This window comes from Borostomias antarcticus (assembly GCF_949987555.1).
Source record: "Borostomias antarcticus genome assembly, contig: scaffold_129, whole genome shotgun sequence".
NCBI lineage: Eukaryota > Metazoa > Chordata > Actinopteri > Stomiiformes > Stomiidae > Borostomias > Borostomias antarcticus.
The window spans coordinates 6,167-25,000 of record NW_028175656.1 but is presented as its reverse complement, the minus strand read 5'-3'; the positions used below and the strand labels follow the sequence as shown (position 1 = coordinate 25,000).

At 55.5% G+C, this 18,834-nt stretch overlaps 1 protein-coding gene across 1 annotated transcript; it reads left to right on the top strand.

Annotated features, from left to right (window-relative positions):
• Positions 1-3,691: 3,691 nt before the first annotated feature.
• LOC311329409 (MORN repeat-containing protein 4-like) lies at positions 3,692-15,346 on the top strand (the record flags this gene model as incomplete). Its single annotated transcript, XM_084463261.1, has 4 exons — positions 3,692-3,758; positions 12,628-12,742; positions 13,840-13,949; positions 15,192-15,346. 4 exons carry the CDS (start codon positions 3,692-3,694, stop codon positions 15,344-15,346), a joined length of 447 nt encoding a protein of 148 aa, XP_084319387.1.
• Positions 15,347-18,834: the final 3,488 nt, after the last annotated feature.

Below are 18,834 nucleotides of genomic sequence, written 5' to 3'. Positions count from 1 at the left end.
GAACTCGTTTGAACGAAACAACGAAAGTAAACACTGACACTCTGATAAAAACGCTCTATTTCGCAGAGTTTGGTGATAGAAATACATAAACAGAGAGAGAGAGAGAAACAGATCAAGCCACAGCCCCCTCCCGGTACAGAACCGAGGAGTTTGAGATGGTATCTAAAGCGAGATTACAGAAAACCTTCGGTTGGTGAACGAAAAACCCGAGTGGGTTAAGAGATCAAGGGTTGAAGTGGATGTGGATAATCTCGCAATAACACAGATTTAAACGGATTAAACAAAGGCTAATGAAATAGCCTACTATAGAATTGGGGGAGGGGGATTTGGGAGAAGGGTTTGACAGAAATACACCTAAATATCCTACATTAGAGATGAATGTAAGGCTGTTTTGGTGTTTTAGGGCTGTGAACTTGTATTAATTCGATTTGTTTCATAGAGATTCGTCTATGAAGTGACGCGTCTGGACGCGGCTATGCTGAACGTGCGACCGATTGTCCAAAAAATCCTCCAAATCATTACTCGTCTATAAACTATACCGAACAAATCTAAAACAGAGTTGGCCATCATCACTCACTACGTTGTAACGAATTGTTTCAACAAGTCACAGTGCCGTGTTCCCTGCTCAACGCAATCCAACGCAATGCCATTTTCTTTGTCAACCCCCCACCTTCCCCTAAAATACAAAATTATTTCTGTGACATTTCCCCAATGCAGCAATGCGCGTTCCCAAGTGCCGATTTCGAGGGCAATAAGGTGCGCGCGGCACCAGAATAATACAGTAGAATAAAGACAGGAGCGCGCACCCGGTCAGGAACAACCACCTCATTGGTGGAGGCCACAATTCCATCTGCACACGTGACACGCCCTGCTTACAATAAATAAACAGCTATGAAATAATGGGGGAAAAGATATTCCCACGCTCATAAACCGCACAAAACCAGAAAGAAACAAGCAAAACTATCGCATAAACGATACAACCGAGACCACACGAGTGAAACGCTTGGCAACAACACCAGAAGCTATTTAAAAAAAAAACTTAAAACTATATATTTGGGTAGGTCCGTGGGGGAGGCAACAGCCGTGCGTAACAAAAAATGACAGTTCCGCGCACCGCCTCGCTTAAGGCAATAGACGTTTCCCAAGCGCTAACAACCCCCGATCGGAGCGCTTCCACCCCCGAAAACCACCCACCCGGGCTCTCCAGCCGACCCTCCATGCAATGTCGAGCGAGCTTACCTACACAGTGAATGAGTTTGTGCCGCCACGAGTCAAGTTCCTGGCGAAAGCCGCGCCTCTCTATCGTGCATTGCTGCCTTTTGCACAGACTCGCCATTTTCTATCGGCCCCTCCCGCGGACGCGCACATTCTGCTCGGTGCTTCCTTGCGCGCACGTCACCAGTAGCCTACTGTACTTTTTTGAGGGTTATGGGTGGAGTAAGATAGAGGGACTTAGCTGCAGCATCCCTCCCTCTCTCTCTCTCTCTCTCTCTATGACTCGCTCTCTCTCTCTTTCTATCTCTCTCTCCCCTCAACGTCCCTCCCTCCTAAAAAAACGCCCCCTCCTCCTGCCCAGAACGCTCGCGCTCCGCAGTAGGTTGTGATGGAATTTCTCTTCAATATCATCAATAACGGAACTGATTGAATTTCTATATTCCAAATTGGCCTCCGTCTGTATGTGTGTCAAAGGGCACCAGTGCAGATGTGCGGATTTTGACGGGCATTATAAAACACTGCGGAGATGCAATTAGTTGCGGACGGTGTCTGTGCATAAAAACATATTAATATTTTGTATTTTCACAAGCTTTATGAAGAGCAATGTTTTACATAGGCCTAGGCTTATCGGATGTTGGCCTATTACATGTGTTATTCATAATTGTTTGGTTATTAGCCTAATTCACCTTTATTTTCCAAGTGATTTCAACTTTAGCCATGTTTAGACCTACCGGCTTGTTTGACCGGCTGGTTTGGTATTCTGTTGTGTTTGACCTTGCTCACTGTAGAGAACACGTGAACCGGGTACCGGACGGACGGGAAGGGAGGGGCCCATGACCCTGTCAATCGGGGGGTGGGCTTTCAAAAACCCCGACCTCGCCTGGTTTGAAAGCATCCCATTTGAGTACGTGTGTGTGTGTGTGTGTGCGTGTGTGTGTGCGTGTGTGTGCGTGTGTGTGTGTGCGTGTGTGTGCGCGTATTTTCAGCATTCCAGAAACATAATTAAATTAAACTAATAGACTTCATGACTTCCTGCTTCCTCGCCTGTCTTTTATGATCAGAAAAATCATTTTCCTTCTCCTTCCGTCTGGTTCGGATGACCGTCACCCTTTGAGACAAAAACCTTCCCGCTGCGCAGCTGTTTTTGGCGCATTGGGTGCTATAAATCAAATTCCATTAAAATAGGCCTATGCACCATAAAGCAATCACCAAATTGATACACGGAGTTAGATATTGTCATTATATGTGGACCTCGGTGTCCGGTTTATTTCTCTTCAGAGACGGGGAAAGGCACATAAAAGGCAAGGGCAAACGGTTTAACAGGGGGAGCACTCCAGCTAATTAAACCGGTGAACTCCGGTGAAATGGTGTTGCGGGTTTGCCCTCGAGAAAGATGTCCCCCGCGCGAGCTGGATAGAACGCCGGCTCGGCCAATAGGAGCGGCGCTGACGCCGGCTCGGCCAATAGGAGCGGCGCTGACGCCGGCTCGGCCAATAGGAGCGGCGCTTGAATCCGAGACGAGCGCGTGTGCTCCAATAGGCGCGCGCCGCCTTGGAGGGACGCTGAAGCCGCTCGCGCAGCTAACCGACACCGGAATCCGCTGTTTAGGAGAAGATTCAACCGTCAAACAGACTCCCTCCCGGTCCTATTAAAGAGATGTGGGAACCGTGGATTCACTCGGTGTTAAATACCTAACAGGTAAACGATTTGTTTGTTTCAACCGACCACGGCAGGTAGATGTTGTCTCCTAGTCTGGCGGTTGGCTCCCGTTACTGTGGCAACCTTTGATCGAGGCATCATATAAGATGCACTCATGCTCTTCTCAATAGATCCAAACGCAAGGAAGACTCGGGGTAAAAGGCTACTGCTGCTATCATTTGATCGCAACCTTCGTGTAAAAAGTGTAGTCTACGGGTTTTTATTACAACGTAGGCTAACCAACTGATTAAACCTGCTATTCCCGTCCAAATCAGACGAATGGACAGTGGATTCTCTTAGGTTTTTATATCAGATGAGGATGGATCTCTGCATCATAATCTTTCCAATGAATAACCCTAACATGGCAGTTACAGGGTTGCTGTTCTGTCCCTGTGTGGCTGAATTAAGCATTATTTAGACACGTGTCAAACAAGTGTCCGTGATTAGGCAGCGCACTCCTTGTGCCTCAGAAAAGCTGCCCCCGGGGGCCGCGGGGTCAGGGGTTAAGCGCGTGCCCAGAACCAGGTCGGTCGGTGCTCGGGGCCGCGCGTGTAAAATGTCACAGAACCTCACAAGCGTTCTCAGATAGAACCTCACAAATGTTCTCAGATAGCATGTGTGCATTATAAGCTCAAGCTTATATGTGATATGATATATTGTTTTGTCGTCCTACTTAACCTTATGATCTTGCTGATTCTTTCTCTCTCTCTCTCTCTCTCTCTCTCTCTCTCTGCTTGTGTGTGTGTGTGTGTGTGTGTGTGTCCCAGGTCCGTGTACCATGACTCTCACGAGAGGTTCCTTCACCTACTCCAACGGTGAAGAGTACCACGGTGAATGGAAGGAAGGCAAGACACCCCCCCTCCCTCTCTCTGTCTGTCTGTCTCTCATCCCCTCTCTCTCTCTCTCTCTCTCTCTCTCTCTCTATCTCTCCCTCCCTCTCTGTGTCTGCCTCTCATCCCCTCTCTCTCTCTGTCCCCCCTCTCTCTGTCTCTCTCATTCCCTCTCTCTCTCCCCTCTCTCTCTCTCTGTCTCTCTCATCCCCTCTCTCTCTCTGTCCCCCCCTCTCTCTGTCTCTCTCATCCTCTCTCTCTCTCTGTCCACCCCTCTCTCTCTCTCTCCCTCTCTCTCTCTCTGTCTCTCATTCCCTCTCTCTCTCTCTGTCTGTCTCTCATTCCCTCTCTCTCTCCCTCTCTCTCTCTCTCTGTCTCTCATTCCCTCTCTCTCTCTCTGTCTGTCTCTCATTCCCTCTCTCTCTCCCTCTCTCTCTCTCTCTGTCTCTCATTCCCTCTCTCTCTCCCCTCTCTCTCTCTGTCTGTCTCTCATTCCCTCTCTCATTCCCTCTCTCTCTCTCTCTGTCTCTCATTCCCCCTCTCTCTCTCTGTCTTTTTCTTTGTCTCGCTTTTTCTTATTCTCTCTCCAGACTGCTGCTTTTAGACACACTGTACACACATGCACACACACCTACACACACACACGTACACTGTTCACACACATGTGCACACACACACATGTGCACACACACACACGCGCACACACACACACACACACACTTAGCCTCAGTCACACTACAAATTATACAAATTCTGCAGTAGGAGCTACGTGTGGACAGAAACATACTGTAGCTACAGGCAATTCCACACACACACACGTACACACACACACACACACCCACACACACACACCTACACACACGCGTACCCACACACACACACACACACACACACCCACACACACACACCTACACACACGCGTACCCACACACACACACACACACACAATGCACACACACACCTACACACACGCGTACCCACACACACACACACACACACACACACACACAATGCACACACACACCTACACACACGCGTACCCACACACACAATGCATACACACACACACACACGCGTACCCACACACACACACACACACTATCCAACGACACAGGGCCATACTGTATGAATTATTAATAGAGGGCATGTTTTACCCACGGCCCGGCCGGCCCGTACCATGCACACAGTGGAGGAGGAGCGCTTCATCAGCTAAACACACACACACACACACACGCTCACACACACACTCACACACACACACACACGCGCAGTCCGTCGGCTCCGCACACTTCCATCCCGGCCAGGGCCTCGGCGCCGTTGACTGACATTTGAAAAGCCTGATGGGTAATTCTGCGGAGGCCTAATTAGCTGAAGACCGTGACCTCCGCGACATGGCGCACAACAAGATTGTAAACCCCGCCCCCCCGCCCGCCCCACCCTGCATCCCCGCCCCCCACACCCTGCATCACCCCCCCCCACCCTGCATCACCCCCCCCCCACCCTGCATCCCCGCCCCCCCCACCCTGCATCACCGCCCCCACCCTGCATCCCCGCCCCCCCCCACACCCTGCATCACTCCCCCCCCCCACACCCTGCATCCCCGCCCCCCCACCCTGCATCCCCGCCCCCCCCCACACCCTGCATCCCCGCCCCCCACACCCTGCATCCCCGCCCCCCCACCCTGCATCCCCGCCCCCCCCACCCTGCATCACTCCCCCCCACCCTGCATCCCCGCCCCCCACACCCTGCATCCCCGCCCCCCCCCACACCCTGCATCCCCGCCCCCCCCACCCTGCATCCCCGCCCCCCACCCTGTATCCCCGCCCCCCCACACCCTGCATCCCCGCCCCCCCCACCCTGCATCACCCCCCCCCCACCCTGCATCCCCGCCCCCCCACCCTGCACCCCCGCCCCCCCCACCCTGCATCCCCGCCCCCCCCCACACCCTGCATCCCCGCCCCCCCCCACACCCTGCATCCCCGCCCCCCCCACCCTGCACCCCGCCCCCCCCCACACCCTGCATCCCCCCCCCCCACCCTGCATCCCCGCCCCCCCCACCCTGCACCCCGCCCCCCCCACCCTGCATCACCCCCCCCCCCACCCTGCATCCCCCCCCCACCCTGCACCCCGCCCCCCCCCACACCCTGCATCCCCGCCCCCCCCCCACCCTGCATCACCCCCCCCCCACACACACTGCATCCCCGCAGTGGGAGAGAGAGAGAGACAGAGGGAGGGAGGGAGGGAGAGAGAGAGACGGAGGGAGAGAGAGACACTTCAGCCCCCGTCTCACTTGCTGATGTAATGCTCAGCTTCAGGGACACAGCGGACAGAGACACTAAACCCTTGACAGCTACACACACACACACACACACACACACACACACACGTACTGCACTCATCCAGTGCACTCAAGATGACAGTTGATGAGAAGGACACAGGGCTGGATTCCAGTGGGTTTCTTTTGGAGGTTTTAACTCTGACCAAACCCCGCCTCGCCAAACTCAGCTGGGATTAGGAGGCTGGTTAAGCACCACTGACAGATGGGCTGCCTAATTTAGTCTCTGTCTCTCTCTTTCTCTCTCTCTCTCTCTCTCCCTCTCTTTCTCCCTCTCTCTCTCTCTCTGCCCAATCCTGATACACTGTCTGTGTTAGGGTTTGGATGGAGGACCCAAGAGCAGACACGATTGGGGTGAAAAGCCCGTAGGCACGTTTATTGCGATCCGGGGAGAGGCAGGCAGTAACGTGATCCGTAGACAGGCGTGGGTCAGGCGGGGACGTGGTAGTCGTACAGGCGATGGTCAGGCAGGAGCGTGGTAGTCGTACAGGCGATGGTCAGGCAGGAGCGGGGTTGTCGTACAGGCGTGGGTCAGGCAGGAGCAGGGTTGTCGTACAGGCGTGGGTCAGGCAGGAGCAGGGTTGTCGTACAGGCGTGGGTCAGGCAGGAGCGGGGTAATCGTACAGGCGTGGGTCAGGCAGGAACTGGGAAGACAGGGAGAACAGGGTAAGGCAAGGTTCAAAAGACAGACGAGGCAGGGAGCTAGAGACGTGTACCCACTAGGTTGGTTGGTTAACGATCTGGCGCCGCATGCTGTGTGGAGTGGCTTCTTAACCTCCTGGGCTGATGGGCTGCAGGTGGTGGCTGGCCAGGATGGGGTGCAATCACCGGAATGACCGGCAGCTGCTCACGCCGACGAGCCCGCAGTTCCCTCTGCGCCCTCTGGGAGGTGCCAGGGGACTCGTTCTCGGAGATAGGGTTAGGGGCAGGCAGAGAGGCAGGGTTAGAGGCATGGGTTGTGACAGGACCCCCCCCTCTACGGGCGACTCCCGGCGACCGACCAGGCAGGCCAGGGTGGGCCCGGTGGAAATCCCGGACAAGAGAGGGGTCCAGGATGTGCCTGCGGGGCACCCAGCTTTGCTCCTCAGGCCCATAACCCTCCCAATCGACAAGGTATTGCAGACCCCGGCCCCCGGCGACGGACCCTCAGCAACCGCCGGACAGTCCAGGCCGGATGGTCGTCGATGAGGCGGACGGGGGGAGGAGCATCGCCTGGGGGGCAAAGGGGACTGACCTTCACAGGTTTGATCCTGGAGACGTGGAAGACCGGGTGGATCCTCATGGCGGGGGGCAACCTGAGCTTGACCGCCACAGGGTTGACCACGCTCTCAATGACGTAGGGGCCGAGGAAGCGGGGGACCAGCTTCCTGCAACCTGCCCGCAGCGGAATGTCCCTGGAGGAGAGCCAGACCTCCTGGCCAGGCACATAGTTGGGGGCCGGGGTCCGACGCTGGTCGGCATACCGCCGGCTTCTGCGGGTGGAGCGGAGCAGGGCCGAGCGGGCGGTCCTCCAGATCCTGCGGCAGCGGTCAATGTGGGCCTGGACTGACGGGACAGCCAGCTCCTCCTCCTGCTCAGGAAAAAGGGGCGGTTGGTAACCCAGGGAGCACTCAAACGGGGACTGACCTGAGGAGGCGTTGGGCAGGGTGTTGTGGGCGTACTCGACCCAGGAGATGCGCTCGCTCCAAGAGGCCGGGCTCCGGCCCGTGATGCACCGCAGGGCAGTGCCCAGGTACTGGTTGGCCCGTTCCGCCTGCCCGTTGGTCTGGGGGTGGAAGCCCGAGGACAGGCTGACAGTGGCCCCCATAGCCCGACAGAACTCCCTCCAGACCCGAGAGGTGAACTGCGGCCCCCTGTCTGACACAATGTCGAGGGGGATGCCATGGAGACGGACCACGTGAGTCACCAGCAGGTCCGCAGTCTCAGAGGCAGAGGGGAGCTTAGGCAGCGGCACGAAGTGGGCAGCCTTCGAGAAACGGTCAATGATGGTCAGGATCACCGTGTTACCCTGGGATGGGGGGAGACCGGTGACGAAGTCCAACCCAATGTGGCTCCAGGGTCGGCCGGGAACAGGCAGGGGACGCAGAAGTCCTGAAGGGGGCTGGTGGGAGGACTTACTCCGGGCACACACCGTACAGGCCTGGACGTACTTGGTGGTGTCGACGGCCATGGTGGGCCACCAGAACCGGCGCCTAAGCAGGGTTAGCGTGCGGCTGGCTCCTGGGTGACAGGCGAACTGGGACGTGTGGGCCCACTGGAGGACCTGGGTACGGACCCGGTCAGGCACAAAGAGGCGGTTTGCCGGACCACCGCCTGGGTCTGGCTGAGTCCTCTGGGCCTCCCTCACGATCCCCTCTACCTCCCAAGTGAGAGCACCCACCACACAGGAGGAGGGCAGAATAGTGTCCAGCTCTGCACTCCGCTCCGGGGGCGAGAACTGGCGTGAGAGGGCATCTGGCTTCACATTGCGGGACCCTGGTCGGTAGGTCAGGGTGAAATTGAAGCGGCCGAAAAACAGAGCCCACCTGGCCTGCCGGGGATTCAGCCTCTTTGCGTCCCGGATGTAGATCAGGTTCTTGTGGTCAGTCCACATGATGATCGGCTGCTCCGTCCCCTCCAGCCAGTGCCTCCACTCCTGCAGTGCGAGTTGGACCGCGAGAAGCTCCCTGTTTCCCACGTCGTAGTTCCTCTCGGCCGGCTCCAAGCGGCGGGAGAAGAAGGTGCAGGGGTGGAGCTTGCCGTCCGTCACGGCCCTCTGGGACAGGACCGCCCCAACCCCCGTGTCGGAGGCGTCAACCTCCAGGGTGAATTGGAGTGAGGGGTCCGGTTGGATGAGGACAGGTGCGGAGGTGAACAGGGCCTTGAGGGCCTTGAAGGCCACGTCCGCCGCAGGGGTCCAGGCGAAGGGGATGGCCGTGGATGTCAGCGCTGTCATGGGGCTCGCCACCCGGCTGTAGTTCCGGATAAACCTCCGGTAAAAGTTAGCGAACCCCAGGAACCGTTGGAGCTCCTTGCGGGTGGTGGGGACCGGCCACTCAACCACCGCCCTGATCTTCTCTGGGGAAGCCCTCACCCTCCCGGCCTCAATGACGAAACCCAGGAACTGGATCGTGGGCACGTGAAACTCGCATTTCTCCGCCTTGAGGTAGAGCCTGTTCTCCATGAGCCTCTGGAGGACCTGCCTGACATGCCCGGTGTGCTCCTCCATGGTGCGCGAGAAGACGAGGATGTCATCCAGGTAGACGAAGACGGTGTGGTTGAGGAGGTCTCTGAGGACGTCGTTCACTAGGGCTTGGAACACGGCCGGGGCGTTGGTTAGGCCGAAGGGCATGACGCGGTACTCAAAGTGTCCGAGGGGGGTGTTAAAGGCCGTCTTCCACTCGTCTCCTTTCCTGATGCGCACTAGGTGGTAAGTGTTCCTGAGGTCGAGCTTGGAGAACACTGTGGCGCCCTGGAGCGGTTCGAAGGCGGAGGCGATGAGCGGCAGGGGGTAGCGGTTCTTGACTGTAATGTCGTTCAATCGCCGGTAGTCGATGCACGGGCGTAGGGTGCCGTCTTTCTTGCCCACGAAGAAGAAGCCCGCTCCTACGGGTGAGCTGGAGGGCTTGATGAGGCCGGCGTTCAGGGACTCGTGGATGTATTTCTCCATGGCCTCTCTCTCAGGACGAGACAAGTTGAACAGACGGCCGGAGGGCAGGGGCGCTCCTGAAAGCAGTTCAATGGCACAGTCGTAGGGGCGGTGAGGAGGCAGGGAGAGGGCCCTCTGTTTGCTGAACGCCTCTCCGAGGTCATGGTAGATGGAGGGAACCGTGGACAGGTCAGGTGGCTCCAGTGAGGCGCTGACGCCCTCTGTAGGCGGGGTGGCAGAGGTGAGACAGGTCCTGTGGCAGTGATGACTCCAGCCAATCACCCTGTTGGTCTCCCAGTCGATGTGGGGGTTGTGGCGCCGGAGCCAGGTCTGCCCCAGGACGAGGGGACTCTGGGGTGATGAGATCACCAGCAGGGAGAGGGTCTCGTGGTGGTTGCCAGACAGACGGATCTCCAAGGGCTTTGTGACCTGGGTGACCTCGGCCAGCAGTCTCCCGCTGAGGTCGTGAACGGCAAGGGGCGTGTCCCGGGGTTGTGTGGGGATGCCGGCCTGACGGACGAGCGTGGCATCGATGAAGCAGTCGTCCGCGCCCGAGTCAATCAGAGCAGGTACGGGAAACGGCCGGTTGTTAGATGTGACCACCGCTTCCAAGTGCAGGCGCCCCTGGTGGCTGGGGGTGAGTACGCCGCCCATCAGTGACGCCCCGCCCAATACCATGGGCTCGTCCTCAGGGGATGGAAAGGCAGACAGAGCAGAGGAGCGCAGGGGGGCGGAGTCGGGGCGAGACGAGAAGGGGGCCGGCTGGCCTGGGGGACGGTGACTGGGGGGCCGGACAGAGCCAGAGGGACGGGTGGCTCTTTCTCTCCTGCGCTCCCGGAGCCTGTTGTCCATCTTCACGGCGAGCGAGATGAGGTTGTCCAGGGAGGTGGCATCTTCCCTGAGCGCCAGCTCGTCCTTAATAGTCTCTGTGAGGCCTGAGCGGAAAGCGGTCTGGAGGGCGGCATCGTTCCACCCGCTCCCCGCAGCCAGGATGCGGAACTCCACAGAGAATTCTGCCACACTCCGGGTGCCCTGCTGGAGATGGAGCAGGCGTGAGGCGGAGTCGCGGCCGTGGGCTGGATGGTCGAAAACCTTTCTAAACTACACACAGAAAGTCTCGAAGGACCCGAAACAGGCCGCCCCTGACTCCCAGACTGCTTCAAACCAGCGGAGGGGTTGGCCGGTCAACAGGTTGGAGACGAAGGCAATCCTCTCCGCGTCCCCAGAATACCGGCTAGGCTGGTGAGCGAAAATGAATTTGCACTGCATCAGGAAGGACCCGCACTCAGCCGGGTCGCCGTCGAATGGCCTGGGGTTGGAGAGCTTGGGCTCTCTCCGGGGCAGAGCGGGGGAAGCGGCCTCGCCAGGAGCTGGAGCGGCGGGCTGGTCCTGGGGTGGTGCTGGGTCCTGGGGTGGTGCTGGGGCCTGGAGAGGGGTAAGGTGGGCGATCAGGTTCCGGAACTCCTGGGTGAGAGCCTGCAGGCCCTGGTCGGTTTGGGCTGCCTGGGTGGCGAGCGCGTTCACGCTGGTGAAGAGGCCCTGCATGGCACTGGCCGCATGTTGGAGGTCAGAGTCGTGTCTCCCAATCAGCGTACCTTGGTAGGCGATGGCAGTGCGTATGGCGTCGACGTCCGCTGGGTCCATGTCTTGGCCAGATCGTTCTGTTAGGGTTTGGATGGAGGACCCAAGAGCAGACACGATTGGGGTGAAAAGCCCGTAGGCACGTTTATTGCGATCCGGGGAGAGGCAGGCAGTAACGTGATCCGTAGACAGGCGTGGGTCAGGCGGGGACGTGGTAGTCGTACAGGCGATGGTCAGGCAGGAGCGTGGTAGTCGTACAGGCGATGGTCAGGCAGGAGCGGGGTTGTCGTACAGGCGTGGGTCAGGCAGGAGCAGGGTTGTCGTACAGGCGTGGGTCAGGCAGGAGCAGGGTTGTCGTACAGGCGTGGGTCAGGCAGGAGCGGGGTAATCGTACAGGCGTGGGTCAGGCAGGAACTGGGAAGACAGGGAGAACAGGGTAAGGCAAGGTTCAAAAGACAGACGAGGCAGGGAGCTAGAGACGTGTACCCACTAGGTTGGTTGGTTAACGATCTGGCGCCGCATGCTGTGTGGAGTGGCTTCTTAACCTCCTGGGCTGATGGGCTGCAGGTGGTGGCTGGCCAGGATGGGGTGCAATCACCGGAATGACCGGCAGCTGCTCACGCCGACGAGCCCGCAGTTCCCTCTGCGCCCTCTGGGAGGTGCCAGGGGACTCGTTCTTGGAGATAGGGTTAGGGGCAGGCAGAGAGGCAGGGTTAGAGGCATGGGTTGTGACAGTCTGTTATCAAGCGGACTGCCGACCCCCCTCCTCATCCCTGTCTCATCCTCCCCCTCCCCTCACCCTTTCCTAAATCCCCACACCCTGCCGACAGCTACCAAGGCGCGCCTCCCCCTCCCCACACCTAGCCCCCCCCCCAACTCTCCCCTCACACCCCACACTGTCCCCTCCCCCCCCCACCCCCCACACTCTCCCCTCACCCCCCCACACTCTCCCCTCACCGCCCCACACTCTCACCTCCCCACTCTCCCCTCACCCCCCACACTCGTCCCCCCCACACTGTCCCCCCCCCCCACCCCCCACACTCTCCCCTCACCCCCCCACACTCTCCCCTCACCCCCCCCACACTCACCTCCCCACTCTCCCCTCACCCCCCACACTCCCCCCCCCCCCCCCACACTCTCCCCTCACCCACCCACACACTCTTCCCTCACCCCCGCACACTCTCCCCTCACCCCCCCCCACACTCTCCTCTCACCCCCCACACACTCTCCCCTCACCCCCCCCCACACACACTCATGTGATGGGAAATCTGTCGGTCTGGTGTCGTTAACCCTGAGTGTGTGTGTGTGTGTGTGTGTGTGTGTATGCGTGTGTGTGGCAGGTCTCAGGCACGGGCTGGGCCAGCTGACGTTCTGCGACGGGACCTGCTACACGGGCCAGTTTGAGAACGGACTCTTCAACGGCTGTGGAACCCTGGTCTTCACCGATGGGTCCAGGTCAGTCGGACCCCATGACCCCCTGACCCCTGACCCCAACATGACCAGGACCGCCATTGTGACCTTGTAGTAGATTGGAACACACTGGGATGAAATGAAAAAGATCACAATCTGAATAAAATTGAATAGAATAGTATAGTATATATAGAATATATACAGTACAATACAATACAATACAATACAATAGGAGTGCCCCCCCCCCCCACCACCCAAAAAATACGATGACTTTATGTGAAACACACCCCAAAATAGAGATTGGACTGGCTATGAACTTCCAGTATGCATTACCTGTCATTAGCACACACGTTATGCTATGTTGTCATGTTATGTTGTCATGTTATGTTATAACCTGTATGCCATGACTTAAACCATGTCTTCACATTTTAATCCACATATACAGGAGACAAATGTTATTTCTGTCACTTTTTGGGCTTCTCAGCGAGTTTGCGTACCCACGGTGTAAAAGACTCATCCTCGCTGTCGCTATGGTAACGGCATATTAACAAGTCTCGCTTAACAAGTCTATTTTGAAAAGGTTTCGTCATCTGCGGCGTGCTTTCATTTAAACAAAGGATCTTTTTTTCCGGGAGAAATCCAGAAAGGTCCCGGCCCTCTCGAACCCGAGGTCAACCGCTAGAAGGAGATGTGATTGCTTGAACGACGGTTCAGGGCTGAGTCTGAAACTTTTCAAAAGCGAGAGGAACACAAAATATGTAAAGTCTTTTTTTAAAGATTTTTTTTCCCCCAGCTGTGCAGTAACGTGCATTTGAGCGCGTCTCGAATCAAGGTTGTGTACTTGATTGGGTTTTTGATTGGGTGAAGATTCTATTCTCGAGGTTAAGGGGTGCACCGGGCGAGAACCGTGGGCGTTCTCACTGTAATCTAATGTCTCCTTGGCGACCACAATGTTATGTTTTGATAATGTGAGCATCGTGGCAAAATAATGAAAAACAGATGCCTGCCGAGCTGCAAACCGTCAGAGATTCTGCAGATAAGGGTAATAAGTAGTCCTTGCACAGACAGTGCATAGCTGTTGTAACTGGTGGTTGTGTGTGTGTGTGTGTGTGTGTGTGTATGCGCGCGTGTGTGTTCTGCAGGTATGAGGGTGAGTTTGTCCAAGGGAAGTTTCAAGGCGCAGGCGTCTTCAATCGATTTGATGGGATGAAGTTCGAGGGAGAGTTCAAGGGGGGATGTGTGGATGGCTATGGTGAGGCCTCACACACACACACACACACACATACACACACACGCACACAATAATATATATCAAGTAATATACAGTATATCTTACTCTCTCAACCTCTTCAAGAAATGTTGTCTTTTCTCTCACTTTTTTTAACTTAAGAATTACTAGTAGTTGCTCCTGTTCAATGTACAGTTAAACCTACAGTAATCAACATGTTTACCTCAGAGGGAGTAAGGATGTAATGATAACTGGTATAATGATAAACCACCATATAAATCTAATTATTATTGATATTTTTCATGATGAAATTGTGTTTGATTACGGTGCAAACAAATTTAACAACAGCCTTCAAGATGCATTATTTTCATCTTTACGCAAACAAAAAGTGCATAGTACTACAATAATATAATAATAATATAATGTTGAAATGATTTCCATGTGTACGAGTAGTTTTCAGCACATTTTAACAATACCACAATAATCCTGATAACCATGATCATTTTGGTCCCTATAATCATGATATGAAATGTTCATACCCTCACATCTCTAGGAGGGAGATATATTTGAACGTTGGTAGAACGTGGGTCTGGATCTTGATGTAAATGGATTCAGTTCCAGACAGATGTTTTCCAGAAGCCGTCACAGACGCTGGTGTTCGTTAACAGAGCGTTGGAAGGTTTTTACAAGACAGCCTCGCTTCAGACGAGGCTAGAGTTACATACAGGGTTGTTTGTCGTAGCGCAGAGCGGAAGGCGGAAGCCAGAGCGTTTTAGGGAAGAATGCAGCGGGAAGAGAGCCGCGGCTAAGCTAAGCTCCCATTCAGTTTCCCCTTAAATATGCTGGGTAAGATATCAAGTTATGTAGCAGACAGCAATCATGCACTGTATGGAAATAACATCTAGGTGAAGATTAAACTCCGTTGCCTAGGCGACCGGACCCTTCTAGGCTATGGCGTGTCCAGTGTCTGGTTGTGCAATTGCACCTGCTGTTTACAACTTAGTGAAACGACCGGTACAAACGGGGTTCTGGACCGACGGACGTTATTAAGACATGATCTGAACGTCTCCCTGACGTTGTGTGTTTGCTGGGCAGTTCACCCAAATGACGTCATCTGATTGTCCAAAAGCTCTATAGATAAGTAACGAGAGAGATGGAGATTTTGGAGACTTTGTTGTGAACGTAAAACCAATGAGGGGACAAAATAGTGATAGGGTTGTTTATTTGGGCGGACTGTCTCTTTAATCTCCGTGTCCTCGTCTCCAGGCGTGCTGACGCTCACGGACAGGGAGCGGGGCGGGGCCGGCGCCAGCCACGAGGGCGTGTTCGAGAGGAACCAGCTGCTGAGGAAGGAGGGCTGCCGGGAGGCGGAAGAGCGGGCGCAGGGGGCCGCCGCCAAGGCACGGGCCCTCGCCATGTGACCCAGCGCAGCAGCTGAGCCACGCCCACACCTAGACCCAGACCCCCTGACCCAGACCCCCTGACCTAGACCCCCTGACCTAGACCCAGACCCTGACCTAGACCCTGACCCTGACCCTGACCCAGACCCAGACCTCGACCCAGACCCTGACCCTGACCCAAACCTAGACCCAAACCCTGACCCCTTGACCCTGACCCTGACCCTGACCCAGACCCCCTGACCCAGACCCTGACCCCTTGACCCTGACCCTGACCCAGACCCCCTGACCCAAACCTAGACCCAGACCCTGACCCCTTGACCCTGACCTCGACCCAGACCCTGACCCCCTGACCCCCTGACCCAGACCCTGACCTAGACCTAGACCCAGACCCAGACCTAGACCTAGACCCAGACCCAGACCCAGACCCAGACCCAGACCCAGACCCAGATCTAGACCCAGACCTACTGTAGATCCAGATCTAGACCCAGACCCACTGTAGATCCAGACCCAGACCCAGACCTACTGTAGATCCAGATCTAGACCCAGACCTACTGTAGATCCAGATCTAGATCCAGCCCCAAACTAACGAACCATCAGTCCTGCTGGAACTGTCTCAAGGCCTGGTACTATCGCAGGGCTTTCTCACTGAGTGGCACCTATTGAAGAATTACAATAGAGGGCTGGAACTCCAGATTGGGGATGGAAGTTAGAGAGGTGTGTTTGTGTGTGTGTGGGGGGGGGGGGCATCTAAAAGTTCGGCCGGGTTGCAATAGTGGGATGTGAGGTTAGATGGGTGTTGGGGAGGTGAGGTGTGTGTTGAGGAGGTGAGGTGTGTGTTGAGGAGGTGAGGTGGGTGTTGGGCAGGTTAGGGGTGTGTTGAGGAGGTGAGGTGTGTGTTTAGGAGGTGAGGTGTGTGTTGGGCAGGTTAGGGGTGTGTTGAGGAGGTGAGGTGTGTGTTGGGCAGGTTAGGGGTGTGTTGAGGAGGTGAGGTGTGTGTTTAGGAGGTGAGGTGTGTGTTGGGCAGGTTAGGGGTGTGCTGAGGAGGTGAGGTGTGTGTTGGGCAGGTTAGGGGTGTGTTGAGGAGGTGAGGTGTGTGTTGAGGAGGTGAGGTGGGTGTTGAGGAGGTGAGGTGTGTGTTGAGGAGGTGAGGTGTGTGTTGGGCAGGTTAGGGGTGTGTTGAGGAGGTGAGGTGTGTGTTGGGCAGGTTAGGGGTGTGTTGGGGAGGTGAGGTGGGTGTTGGCGAGGTGAGGTGGGTGCTCAGGAGATTAGGTGGGTGTTGAGGAGGTTATTGTGTGTTGGTGAGGTGGGTGTTGGGGAGGTTAGGTCTGTGTTGGGGAGGTGAGGTGTGTGTTGAGGAGGTGAGGTGGGTGCTGAGGAGATTAGGAGTGTGTTGAGGAGGTGAGGTGTGTTGAGGAGGTGAGGTGGGTGTTGAGGAGGTGAGGTGGGTGTTGGGAAGGTGAGGTCTGTGTTGGGGAGGTGAGGTGGGTGCTGAGGAGATTAGGAGTGTGTTGGGGAGGTGAGGTGTGTGTTGGGGAGGTGAGGTGGGTGCTGAGGAGGTGAGGTGGGTGTTGGGGAGGTGAGGTGTGTGTTGGGGAGGTGAGGTGGGTGCTGAGGAGATTAGGAGTGTGTTGGGGAGGTGAGGTGTGTGTTGGGGAGGTGAGGTGGGTGCTGAGGAGATTAGGAGTGTGTTGGGGAGGTGAGGTGGGTGTTGAGGAGGTGAGGTGGGTGTTGAGGAGGTGATGAGGGCTTGGTGCAAAAGGATGTGTCTGCACATTGGGGACACCAGTGCAATCTGACAATGACGCTGTGCAATCAGAACCTTTGAGCTGGACGGTGGGTGATGGTCTTCAGACAAGGGTCCGGACCATGCCAGACACCCTGGATTCTTGCTTAGTGCACTTGATTCCTGCTTAGTGCACTACCGCCACTTATGGACACCGAGCTGCTCCCTGTGAATTAAGAAGAATCTCCATGAAGAACAAGATGTCCCGTTATTGTGTCGTACGCACAGAAAAAGTTACAAATACAAGAGGACGACTAATAAGTTCTAACTAACTAATTAACTGATCTTGTGAATAAGTGGCGACTAACACAGTATTTGTCTTTGTGCCTCTTAAAGAGTTTGTTGTTGTTTGTTGTTGTTTGTAGGTAAGGAGTTTGAATATTGTGTACTGTGCTTGTAGTAGTGGTGGGGTTTGAGAGGCTCGGGTTCGGAGTGTGTTGGGGGGGTTGGAGTGTGTTGGGGGGGGTTGGAGTGTGTTGGGGGTTGTGTGACTAAATGGGTTTGGGGTCAGTAACTACAGTAACCGGTTTGATTTGGGGTGGGGTGGGGGGGGGGGGGGGTGGGGGGGGGGGGGGTGGGTGTGTTTGCTTGCTGTGTGGCTCGGAGATGTCATCGTCACCCAGCCTTCACCATCCGACACGCCGACAACTGATTATTCCTCGCCGCCCTCGCCAGTATCACACCTTTAATTGGTTCTTATGTAGCCCCTCACCCCTCTGAATGGCTTTGTGTATGACAGATCTATAATTGGACCGTATGCAGAAACATCCCAGCTGCACTGGATTCCACAGTATCTATCTGGAGGACTGTTGCCATGGGGACATGGGGGCACGGGGAGTTTGTCGGCCGATATGTTTAAAAGTGTACATGCAGTCTATACTGTATGCCTTTAAGGACAGTCTACATGTGTGTCTTTACCGTGCTACTCTGAGGAGGACAGTCTACATGTGTGTCTTTACTGTGCTACTCTGAGGAGGACAGTCTACATGTGTGTCTTTTCTCTGAGGAGGACAGTCTACATGTGAGTCTTTACTCTGATGAGGACAGTCTACATGTGAGTCTTTACTCTGAGGAGGACAGTCTACATGTGTGTCTTTTCTCTGAGGAGGACAGTCTACATGTGTGTCTTTACTGTTCTACTCTGAGGAGGACAGTCTACATGTGTGTCTTTACTGTTCTACTCTGAGGAGGACAGTCTACATGTGTGTCTTTACTCTGAGGAGGACAGTCTACATGTGTGTCTTTACTGTTCTACTCTGAGGAGGACAGTCTACATGTGTGTCTTTACCATGCTACTCTGAGGACAGTCTACATGTGGGTCTTTACCATGCTACTCTGAGGAGGACAGTCTACATGTGTGTCTTTACCATGCTACTCTGAGGACAGTCTACATGTGTGTCTTTACCATGCTACTCTGAGGAGGACAGTCTACATGTGTGTCTTTACCATGCTACTCTGAGGACAGTCTACATGTGTGTCTTTACCATGCTACTCTGAGGAGGACAGTCTACATGTGTGTCTTTACCATGCTACTCTGAGGAGGACAGTCTACATGTGTCTTTACCGTGCTACTCTGAGGACAGTCTACATGTGTGTCTTTATTGTGCTACTCTGAGGAGGACAGTCTACATGTGTGTCTTTACTGTGCTACTCTGAGGAGGACAGTCTACATCTGTGTCTTTACCGTGCTACTCTGAGGAGGACAGTCTACATGTGTGTCTTTACC